Raw genomic sequence first — 12,341 nt, forward strand, 5'->3', positions numbered from 1 at the left:
AATAGCTCCTAATCAGACTGGTTCATTTTAAATTGAGGACAATCCACTGTGTGGTGAAGGTATAGTTCTCATATTATGGTAACAATTTCATTTTGTGCCTCCCTCTGCCTGTGTAAATCAAACTAAATTTCTTTCAGCCCTCTGAAATATACCTTCTGGTATGGAACACCTTTGCTTTGTGGTGTGGTTTTTTTTTTAACTACATTGTGGCAAGCTGAGTGGAGTAAGGTCTCTATCTTCTGCAAAGCTATGCAAAGGGCAGTTCAAGTTACCTAGCATTAGTCCAAAAAAGCTATATGCTGACAAAATGGTCCCTTGTTTAAGTGCTCATGGTAAACAACTCTGGTATTTCAGACCAAATAATTTATGTGCCTTTTCTGCTTAAAAGCAGGTACTACAAAAGGTTTGATGTAAATGAAACCAAGACAATAAATCCCTAGCAAAATACCAGACCTCCTCCCAGGAGAATGCTTAATGTCATCCTGGTCTAATCTAATTCTGAAACACTTTAATACTATTTGGGCTCTGAGCAGTCTGGAAAAAAACCCATTTTTGAGGCCCTGGGTAATGTTACTCCTCTCTGCAGCCTCCTGCAGGGAGGATCTTTAGTCAGCTGACACATTTATCCCTTGGAACCTCATCCTGCAGTTGTGGAGGAGAGATAAACCCTGCCTGTGGCTCTCAAGGAATCCACTGATGTGCTTGTTCTGACACATGGCCAGGCACGGAGGGCTCAGCAAACCGGTGGCTTGATACGGATATCCCTCCTCAGCAGCTGTCCAAGGAGAGGTCTGTGGGGGCGGTGAGCTCTTGGTGCAGCACCTCCACAGCAGGAATCCCTCATGGCGCTTCAGCTGGAGCACCATGCTGTTCAAACGTCCCAGATGTCTTGTCCTCCCCCTCCCTCTACAGGGAAGGGGAAGAGGAAAGGAAGAAGCAGAAGGGGAAATACAGCGTAGAGACTCATCTGCCTGTCACAGGGAACCCTTGTCTTTCAAAGTGGCATGAATGGTATTTTGTTTGGCTAGTGCTAGGAGTACTAGAGAAGGACAAGAGAAGTGGCTGAGGTGAGAGCGAAGTGTCTGTCATGCTGTAGAATTCACTTTGCTTTGTCTCTTCCCTTCAGACTGTTTGGCATAAGGTTTATGACTTTCTACACACACGGCCAATGCCTGGCACACTATGGGAATCCTGTTGCTTTGGATCTGATTGTTTCACTGTCATGGAGCTTCGTTTGCATCGCGGGTCCTGTCATTAGCACTATGAAGAAAATGTTAGGTCCCTGGATGCTAAACTATAGCTCTTTAAATTCAGCAAGGAAATAGCTAGACTTCTATCTGAAGTGTTATCATCTTCGTGAAAAAAAATAAATTATTGAATCCTCCAAACAGTTACCTCAGTCTTGTGAAGTAGAATTGGGCTCTCCCCATCATCTGTGATGTCATTAGCATGGTAATGAAGAAGTCTCCACAGAGCCACTCGAATTCAGTGAGAAAGCTCACACCTAACATTCTTGGATCCAGACCTGGCAAAAATCATGAGCAAGTGCCTTTATTATTCTGGATCTCTTCTGTCAATATCAATTTGTGTAGAAAACAAGCAGAACCCTTTCATGGAGCAGTCTCATTTGACCTAATCTAAGAAAGTCTCAATGTGAAAACAAGTCAGAAAAGGAAGAAAATTTTGAAAATAGGCTCTTAGGGACCATGTGACTTTTTGTGTAGAGATGTTACACCATTTTACATCAATCCAATTACACCGATGTTTTTTCCTGTGTACACACAGCACAGAGATTCTATTTTAGGTGAAACCTGATTATTCAGATGAAGCAAACAAAGCTTATCGACCCCGTTTCAATCTTCTGCCAGGTGGGCACAGGAATAGTTTTATTACTGTCTATAGTATTACTCCTAGGTTACTCTGGGGTGAGGCAAGGCCTTGCCTCTTACAAACTTCATTTTTCTTTTTTATAGGGCAAGAACTATTCTGGATTTTCTCTTTCTCACATAATGCTGCATGGTGAGGAAACATCACACTGAAAAGCAAATCAACACATTTTATAAGCCTCTAGTTTAAAAATCATTTGTGTTATATTACATACACATTTACAATAATATTATTCCTTGCAGAAAAAAGAGAAACTTCCTTTCTGAAGAGCCTGAGGATTTAATTATGGGTATTTAGAAGGCACTTTCACATCTTTTGAATGTATGGTAATTTTTAAAGACACAGAAAGTGTTATGAGTCTGGTGTCATTTCCCAACATACCTCAGTTTAATATTAATCCCAGCAGAATCCTGTAATCAAATTAAAGAAAACAGTTTACTCAGCAGGAGTCTGTGCCGAACTGCCTCGTAGACCTTGGCTTGCTCGCTTCCTATTTTATATCTGAATTTATGTGTTCTCATATTAACACAATCTTAATTTATTCAACATGCTGGGGAAAAAGTAGGTATGAAGTACAGCTAGTCTGCGTGGTCTTTCCATCAACCAAGGTGGCTTAAAAATTGAAAATGCTTACCAGATTCGACAAGAAGACAATTCAAGAAAAATAGGAAGAGAGGTTTCTATTATCCTTAAAAAAATGTTAAATTTATTGAGAACATTTCATTTCCTTCTTGTGGACACAAACTGTTAACTTCAAAAACAATAACAACTTCTTTTTTTCCTGGGAGAAAATAGGGGAGCCACAACCCCTGTGCCTTTGAAGCACCTGGAGCTGGATGTGAGCTTTTCAGTTAAGCAGAGAGCTATGAAAGCCTTGCAGCCGACAGCACACACTCGGGAACCGAGGGGGCTCCTGGCGGGGCACCACCCTGAGCTGCACCCCAAGCGTGCTTGGCTCCGACAGAACAGGACGCGAGGACCCACCCCCTGTCAAGGCCGTGGTCCGCCTTTGAACAGCACAATCGCCCATACAATAGCATTATGTTTGTAAATACTGCTTTTAGCAAGGACCAGAAGTCCCAGTGACCCTAACGCGCAAATAAACTTCAGCGTCCAGGGCCTTCTCAGCACCTCGCTTCAGGGGCGCTGGGAGCCCCGCGGCTTTCGCCCTGGCGAGCCTGCGCCTCTGCCTCCGAGGCCGCTCCGTCCCCAAGCCGCCTGGCCGGGGACCGCCTCGACGGGGGCCGCAGGCGCTTCGCCTTCCCCCCGCGGCGACGCCCGCCGCAGTCTCAGCGGCGACGCCTGGCCCGGCCCGGCTCGGCCATGTGGCGCAGGGGGGCTGGGCCGGGCCGCGCCCCGCGGAGGAGGCCGGGGCGGGAGCGCCGCAGCTCCAGCCCCGAACGGAGCCGGCTAGGAGCGCGGCCGGGGCCGGGCCCGAGGCCAGGCGGGGCGGGGCGGGGCTTGCGTCGGGGCGGGCGGGCGGAGAGGCGCGGCGCGGAGTCCCGTTAGAAGCAGCCGGAGCCCCCGGAGAGCCTCAGCCGTGCAGCCTGCCGTGCCCAGTCCGCCGGGAAGATGCCGAAAACGGTGGGTGCCGCCGGCCCGGCCCGGCCCGGCCCGGCCCGGCCCGGCGCGGAGCGGGGGGCCCCGCGCGGGGACGGCTCTCCGCGGCGGCCGAGCGTGGCTGGCGCCCGGGACGGGTGCGCGGGGCTGGGCGGGTGTGGCGGCGCCGGGGCCTCGCGGCGGGAGACGACGGCGGCGCTTTGGCCGCCCGCCCGCCCCGCGGGGCTCTTCCCGCCCGGGCTCCTATTCGCTCCCGGGAGCGGCGGCGGCTGCCGCCCCGGAGGGAGGGAAGAGAGGAGGGAGGAGGGAATCCCGGGGAGAGCGGCGGGCGGGCGGGCGGGGACCGGGGCCGCCCGACCCTCCATCTTGCGCTCCGTGCCCCGCCGCGGCACCCCTGCCCGAGGGGCCGGCCCGGGCCCCGCCACGGCTGCCCGCCCGGGATGGCCAGCTGACGGCGCGGCGGGGCAGCGCCCTCGGAGGCCGCCGCTCCTCTGAGCGAACGGGGCGGGGGGAGTGGTGCCTGCCGCCCTCCCGCCCGCGGAAGAGGGGCGCGGGGCGTGCGGGGGGAGCGCTCTGGAGCCCGGGCGGGTGGGGGCTGGTTCTGCGGCCGCCTCTCGCGTGCTCTGTGGAGAGGAGAAGTTGGGGTTTTCGTAACTTGTAATTAGTCAGCGCGAGTTGCTAGGGAGCCTTGTCCCAGCTTGACTCGAAATATTTCTTGGCTGGAGAGAGCTTAGTACTTCAGAAAGTCTGGTCAAGCCCGTACTTGACTCTCCTCGCAGCAGGAGTACAGTGACTAATGAGGAGCGTGGGGTTTTTCCATTTAATTTCTCCTGGTTGGAGTAAAAGAATTGGTCATAGCCCTTCATTGATAAAACAGGAAGGAGGAGGCTGGAAGGCTCTAGATGTTTCCTCGGTGGGAGTGATCTGAAACGGCCTAAGAACACCTAATGTTTAAGCTAAGAGTCTGTGATTTACATAAAGGAGAGAAAAAAAAACCAAAACAAAACCCCAGCCCTGTGCAAGTGGAAGCTGAAATGAAATCCACCCTGACTTTAAAATATTTTTTTTACAGATAGTTTAATTTTGTTAGTTTAAAATAGATATTAACTGCCTGTTTGAGTGGCTTCTGCTTTTCCTGCTGTCTTAAATGCCAGCTCTCTGAGACAATAGCTGGATTATGAATTTTTTTTTTAAACATCAACATTTTACAGGATATAAAACTCAAGCCACTTAAAGGTTAAGACAGTATCTTCTCAAGCTTTAGAAAGGCCTTTCTTCAAACATCAGCAATGATTAGTGAAGATTTACTTCCTAAAAAAAATAAAATACAGGCAACAAGTTCAGTAAGATTAACAGAAGTAGCTCAGGTTAGGAGACTTCTGTGTAAAATGCAATTGAGAGCATATAGCCTGCGAGTTTACAGTTGTGATGAGTGACTTCTTTTAGTGTGGATCAGCCAAGAAGTCCTGAACTCGTTACAGAGATGCTTATGAGGCAGGGTTCCCACTGACAGGCTGAATCCAAATGTTACGGCACTGCACTGGCTCCGAGGTGCTCGTTGCAGCCTCTGTATCTGCAGACACGCCCTGGGCTGGATTCACGGTCTCAGCCTGCTGCTTTCTGGTTCTGACAGAGCAGTTCTGCTTTTGCAGCTTTTAAAAACTGGAACAGATGGAGAAATGCAAGTGCTTTGCTGTGACACTGTCTTGCACACCACAGATTCCACAGAACGCGGTTCAAATGTTTGTGCCTGTTGAGGTACAGAGCTGTGGGCCTCCTGCTGTATCAGCGTTTGGTTTCCTGCCCCATCTGCACTAGTTGTAGACCCAACTGAAATAATATTTTAAACATTATTTCTTGAGCTGTGGTTTGCAGGAACAGGATATGCTGGCATAACTGTGTAATCAGTTCTTCATGTGAAAGAAACACAACTACTAGTGTGCTAGCTTAAGATTTGTTAATAGCTACTTAATTAACAAAACAGTAAAATGCAAGTGACTTTCTTCAGTCAGGGTCAAATGTGGGTGAAACTTGAGCAGTTACATGTAGCTATATGTGGGCTTCATCACAAAAATAAATCCATTGTGAAGAAGACAGATGGAGGAAATGTTCCAGGGAACAGTTCTGGCTGGGCAGGAAAAACATTTTTGTCTAAAGTGTTTGGTAGCTCTTATCATTCATCTCACCAGGCTTACGGAACATGCTGCTGCATGGCTTGAGCAGCAAAACCTGTTGAGTTCTGAGTCCCTACTCCTTGCTAAGCTAGGCTAAATGTTAATGCATCTAGCTGGAGATGGCCATTTCGTTGCATGAGATTTGCTACAAGTGGCACTGTGCTTTGGTGCACTGTTAATAGGAATTCAAGATTAACTCTGGTAACCTTTGAACTAGTTGCATGTGACTTGCTGTTGTGAATATCTGCGTAATTGGGGGGTTCAGTTGGTGGAGGCCTTTTAGGCTGCTTAGAAAGTCCATCATGGATCAGCCTGCTGATGCTCTTCACAGAAAGCTTCACTGTTTTGTCTAAAGTGATCTGACAGTTAAGCAACCAACTCTGGTCTACAATTTTTTTTTTTCTGAAAAGTTTGCAAGATGTAAACAGTTAAAGCACACACTGAAGACAGCTTACAATTCCCCCTACACTTTGTACTGCAGAGGAGTGGAAGTAGTTGAATGCTAAAACACCTCTTGCAATCCATTGTCAAGCTCTGAAAAGTCTCTCCCCCAGCAGTGAGAAGTCTGTCTGTTGGCCATGAGTAAGCTCTGATCTCATGCTTACTGACTAGTGCTCTGGTCTCTCACTGAGTCATTTCAGGCTGGGCAGATGTGGAAGTCGCACTTGGTTCCAGATCCTGAGAGAAGTGAATGAGCTGTCATATTGACGGCTAGGCCAAGCCCCATAGTTAATCACTTGAACTTCAGTATGACAAAAACCATCTTAGTTGGAGGAGTGGGAGGGAAAGTGCCCTTTTTTTTGTGCTTTGCCTATTTAATTGGCTGATACTTTACTGTATTTTCAGCTATTAGAAAAAGCAGTTTTTCTGAATCATGATTCATTAACTGTTTTTCCTATGAACATACTTACTTTGTGACTATATGAGTGGATAGGCTGCTGAGCTTGAAATGAGCATCTGTCATGTATGAGGCGTGGATTCAACTGTCTTATCACTAGCACTTGAGCAGTTCTGTTTTAGGTAACAGTCTTTACTCATTGTAGAGGAATGGATTTAATCAGAGCTAATTTTGTGAATACAGAAAGCTTCAAACTAAGGTATAAGAAAGTTTGGAGTCCTCTTGCTGTATTAGCAAAACTAAGTGTTTCTCTTGATGTTCTGAACATAAGGCTACGGGTTTCTAGGGCAAAGTCTTAACTGCAGAGATCAGCTTGGGCAGGTGTGAAGTCTTCAGCATAAAAGAATAGTGAGATTCATAGGTCTCAGCTCTATGATGATATTTTAGATTTTTTTTTTAAAAACAGCTTTTCTGCTGTTGTCTCTTCCCTTGATACTTTCTAAAACTCAGTGTAGCAATAGCCATTAGGGCCTTCAGGGACCCCGTCTGTGGCTTAAACTGATGGTCCTAATTCCCAGTTGGACTCCAGAGGTCCTTGAAGCATATCTCCCTTTGTTCTTTGGAACTGCATTGGTCTGGTTAGAAGAAAGGTAACTGAGAGACTGGGGTAGGTATAGGGAGAATCTCTGAATAGTTAGTTTCTTGATATGTGGCTACTTGCTACCAAATGCTGCAACAAGATGGCAGCTACAAGGAGAGTGCTACACTTGTTTGGGTGATCCTTTTTTTTTTTCTTGAAAGCTGAGGGGGAAGGGTAGACTGTGATAGAAACCATGACTTGTAATGGATGGACACTTTTCTTGATGCCCTAGGTTTGTATCTTCTTTTGCTATGAAGGAGCACTAGAAGCGTTCCATATGCCTTCTGTCTTCTCTGAAGACCAACCCTTTGATGTTGTATCTCCTCCTCTCCCTCACTCAGTGTAACCTGGGAAGCCTGGCAGCACTGACTAAAGTTAGACAGGCTTTGGCATGACATGGGTGCTAGCTTGTTAGGCAGACTCAATCCATTGTAACTTTCTTCTAACACTATCAGGTACGCGGAGTTGCTGTAAAAAGGTGTGTTTGAGAGCTCCCAAAGACCTTGCTTTGTACAGAAGCCTGTGTTGCCCCTGTTGGTGAATTTCAGATGACTTTGTACTTCAGAAGCAACAATAGCTAAAACATGCTGAGTGTACAGTAGAACCAGGTAAACTACTGGACTGGCATACAATGAATTATCTGTAGCTTTATACCTACTGCAGGATTTTACAAACCAGGAAGGGCCTTTACAGCCTCGCTGGTATTGTATTCGTCAGCTTGGTTCTTGGATTCTGCAAGAATAGCAAGGTTTTACCTCTTGTGCAGATGGAACAGTTAAGCCTGGTAGTGAGCAAAATGCTTCTGTTTGATACTTCTGGGCCTTCTAGGTTAAACAGGGAGTTTAAAGAATACCATTGGTAGTGTTCACTTCGTTTTTTGCATACTGGTAAAATCTTGCTTCCATTTCTTATGGCAAGCCTTGCACATAACTGATGTTTTCTGCATAACACTGCCAGTTACGGTGGCTTCAGACTGTAGTGAGCAAGAACTATTTTGAGTGCCTGATCTTCAATTGGTAATCATGATCCAGTTAAAGTGATGGTGTTAGGCTGAAGAGTGCTTATCATACCAGAGGTTCTAGAAGATTAAAACGTTTTGGTTGACTCCTTTCTTTTGTTTTTGACCTCTTGATTTATTGTTTGAGGCAGATGAGCAAGAAGCAGGTTGGTGAGGTGCACACAATAAACGAAGCTCAAGGAAAGTGTTAGATCTGCTTCTTCTGCTATACGAATTCTATGGGGAAAGGAGTGCCTGATATCAGGGGTTGGTCATCACTCGCTTCTTGTCCTGTGCCCTAGACATTTACAGGCAGTACCATTTTTGGACTTGCAAGGGGTTGCAGCACTTTCCTTGGGGTAACTCGGCCTCGTCTGATTAATCACCCCTGAAGGTTAATTACAATTCTTGCTTTACTTGTGAGGATAGTTCATAAAATGTCTTAATATGGACTTTTTTTTTTTGACAGGAAATGGCATCACTGCCTCTAGAGGAAACTTGTTTCGGTTGTTTTATGTATAATGTCTGGTCTGTAGGGAAATCCTCCTGCACAGAGCTCACTGAAGTCCCTAGGTAGCTGCAGGAAAGGCAGCTGATGAACTGAAACCAAATGGTTTCGGTACCTTCTGTCTTTGCTTCGTGTGAAGCTGGGTGTGCAGGGGGAACAGGACCCTTCCTGAGTCGCTGGGCTCCCCGTGTCCTTGCTGGCCAACTGATGCTCCTCATAGAGAAACTCCTCGGGAAGAGGTAGGTCTGGCCCTGCTCCAGGTTAGAAAGGAACTGACTAAAAGCTTCCTCTAGCTACGTCATCTCCTGGCCTCTTTCCTGCCTTGGTGCAGCTCAAACAGCCTTATTTGGCTGACTTCTCTTTTTCTTTTTTTTATTCTTTTCTGTGCAGCGAGAGGGCCTCCCTGAATTTGCACAGTAAAGCTGTTACCTGTGCTTAGTCGCTGTGCTGAGGACTACAGCGGGGTCTGCTTGAAAAAGCATTACAAGATCTCAACACTAACTTCTTGGTTGTGCTCCCCCCCTCCCCAGTGTCTTGTCTGTCTGCTGAATGATTATATGAGAAATCAGCATCGCCCTGCGAGGAGTCCCTCTGCTACTGCAGAAACGCTGCTAGAAAAGAGGCTATACCTCCCTGGCCGGGAATAATCCAGGGTAATTAACTGATGTAAATTAAGAGCACTAGTAAGCAGCCAGCTGATTGCTTGCTTTTACCTCGGGGTGTTTGGGAACAGCAGGAATTTGCATAGTGCAGCCAATAATACTGCATCAAAGGAGTTTGTTTTTATCTCATCTGAAACTTCTAAAACAGGTTGAAGTCTCTGGATTCTTGGAAGGCTACTCGTTTGGGCAACCCTCTTTGTAACACTTCTGTGGCTGTTTCTAGGTGGAGCCTTGAAGTGTTTTGGAAACTGTGGGCATAAAACCCACCCTTCTGACTCCAGTAGCTAATGCTGACTCTTTAATGTTTAAAAGATTGCACAGCAAATACTTGGCAGGGATGTAGGAAGAGACAGTTACTGGCAGGCTTGGTGGTTATAAAACCACAGGATCAGCTGCAACTGTTTGGAGGTTTAAAACGTGGAATTGCAGAGGTTTGTGCCGTATATTGAGGAGAGACAATTATGGCTGCAGCAACTGTGGGTACATAGGTAGGTGATTTAGTGCTGCTTCCTTCCTGGGCAGCTGTGAAAGGATGTCTTCACCTGTATAATGTGGAGTACTGGGTCAGTCAGAAATTCCTGGCCTTTGTATAGCAGCTTGCTGAACTTGTATTAAATGGGGAGAAGACACTCTTTGAAAAGGTTTTTAATGGTATGACTCCTGCAGAATACCTTTTCGTAGTTGTTCCAACATCTCTGAAGCTGTATTTGTTCTGAGGAACCTATTTAAAAATACAAGTTTTGGATGAAGGAATGATGTTTGGTTCTCATCCGTTCCCAGGCTAAGAAATAGGAATGTTTGGCCATGCCAAGTTTTGTTCCCTTTGGCCATTACTGGTTGATGAATAGATACAAATAAAGGCACAGGGATGCCCCTAAAGGAAGAATGAATGAAAAAGCCCCGAATCTGATCCACTCTGTAGAGAAACATACAATTAGGCAAGAATGAGATGAAGAACTAGGAGGGGGAAGAAACAAACTCGTTTCTCTGGCAGCAGTGATTCTGTGTAGAGAAAAACAAAATCTCAGAGATCAGAAAGAGGATGACTGAAGTAGTGAATAAGAATGGCATGGTATTCGTGGTTCAGACTGAGGTGTACTCTTGCAAGTTTCTAGCACTATAGGTCAGCTTGTTTGTTTTGTAGAGGAAGGCTGCTCAGGAGAACAGATCCGCTGTACTGGAGCACGAATGCTGTAAAACCTTGGTTTTGTTTGTTTTTTTTGGTGGGGGGAGGAGTTTTAAGTTGATGTCAGAATTTTGCATGCAGCATGTTGGAGAACTGCTGTTCTGCGATCGTATGTCTTCCTATGTTCTCCAGGTATTTTCTTTTTAAAGTAAAATTGATTGCTTCCTGCAGCCATGAGCCATTCTTGTCCGTTTCTGCATAGCTGATTTGTCCACTTCTCCTTAGTAAGCCCTTATGACTTGCAACCTTTTTTTCTCTGGATTGGAAGACTCTAGTTATGGTGGGGAAGTGACAAAGTACAGGAAAAACCTGCAGTCGCAGTCTGATCAATCATTTAGTCAAACCATTTATTAAATGTGTTTGGTGTTAGGTAATACAGGCTAATAAAGCATGGAATTCTGGGCTAAAGCTTTCCTTGCCATAGCTATTAAACTGTACTGAACTTGAGACTCTGGTATTAATTCTATGCTTGGTTACAGTGCAAAAAAATGAGCTGCCAGTCAGTTTATTAGAGTGAAGTATCGGGGCTCTCAACATCCCCCACCCATGGTGTGGCTTTTTGTTCATAATGTCTCTAAGAATACTAAGGTATAATTTTTTTCACCCTCTGAATATGCTATCTTTTCTTGCTTTCATACTGTATCTTGAACATACCAGTTCAAGGTTGTTAGAGTAGCTTTCTAAATGTGGAAAGTTAAAAGTTCTTAGTGAACTTGGTTTGTGTAGCTTCCTTCAAAGGAGATAGTGTTTTTCTGGTTTAGGGTGGGTAAGAATTTTTATCGCTTGAGGGGTTTTGCCCTGTAATGGAACTACTTTCTGTTCAACATTCCTGCAATATACATATAGTGGTTTTTATCCTTCTGTTGGGCTCTAAAAGTAATAGATAGGACTGTCCATCACAACTTCTACTTAGAATAGATTGTTGTAGATCCCTTCCAACTGAACCATTCATCTTGTCTAGCTGCCTGACCACTTTCAGGGATGACCAAAAGTTAAAGCACAGTATTAAGCGCATGGTCCAAATGCGTCTTAAACACTGACAGGCTTGGGGCATCGACCACCTCTCCAGCAAGCCTGTTCCAGGGTTTGACCACCCTCTGGGTAAAGACACGTTTCCTCATGTCAAGGTTGATCCTCCCCTGACACAGCCTTGAGCTGTTCCCAGGAGTCCTGTCCCTGGATCTCAGGGAGAAGAGCTCAGCACCTACCTCACCATGTCCCCTCACCACGACCACTTCGAGAGCAACGGGGTTGCCCCTCAGCCTCCTTCTCTCCAAACGAGACAAACGCAGAGTCCTCAGACACTTGTTGCAGGACATTCCTTCCAGCCTTTCACCAGCTGGGTTGCCCTTCTCCGGACACATTTGAGCACCTTAACATCCTTCTCAAATTGTGGAGCCCAGAGCTGCACATAGCTCTCAAGGTCAGGCTGCACCAGTTCTAAACAGAGCAGAATAATCCTCTCTTGACTGTCTGGCCATGCTGTTTGGCGCACCCAGGATGCAGTTTGCCCCCTTGGCTGCCAGGACACACTGCTGGCTCCTGCTGAGCCTGCTGCCAACCAGCACCCTCAGGCCCCTTTCTGTAGGGATTCTCTCCAGCCACTCCTCTTCCAGTTCAGACTTGTACCCGGTGTTGCTCTGTCCCAGGTACAGAATCTGGTATTTATGCTTGTTAGTTTCATGCTGATGGTGATTGCCCAATACTCCGATCTATCTAGGTCCCTTTGCAAGGCCTCGTGTCACTGAAGAGAGTCAGCAGCACCTCCGAGTTTGGTATCATCAGCAAACTTGCTAATAGTGCATTCAGCTTGTGCATCCAGATCGTTGGTAAAAATATTGAACAGAACTGGCCTAGATTGAGCCCTGAGGAACACCACTGGTGACAGC

The 12,341-nt window shown here is 46.5% G+C and overlaps 1 protein-coding gene across 1 annotated transcript in view; it reads left to right on the top strand.

Annotated features, from left to right (window-relative positions):
- Positions 1-3,368: 3,368 nt before the first annotated feature.
- The window catches only part of MSN (moesin), a 45,306-nt gene continuing 36,333 nt past the window's right edge, over positions 3,369-12,341 (top strand). The window contains exon 1 of the mRNA XM_075435416.1: positions 3,369-3,471. Within this exon, the coding sequence (XP_075291531.1) occupies positions 3,460-3,471 (12 nt within the window). The 5' untranslated portion in view covers positions 3,369-3,459. The remainder of the gene's footprint in view (positions 3,472-12,341) is intronic.

This window comes from Opisthocomus hoazin, chromosome 14 (genome assembly GCF_030867145.1).
Source record: "Opisthocomus hoazin isolate bOpiHoa1 chromosome 14, bOpiHoa1.hap1, whole genome shotgun sequence".
NCBI classification, from domain to species: Eukaryota; Metazoa; Chordata; class Aves; order Opisthocomiformes; family Opisthocomidae; genus Opisthocomus; species Opisthocomus hoazin.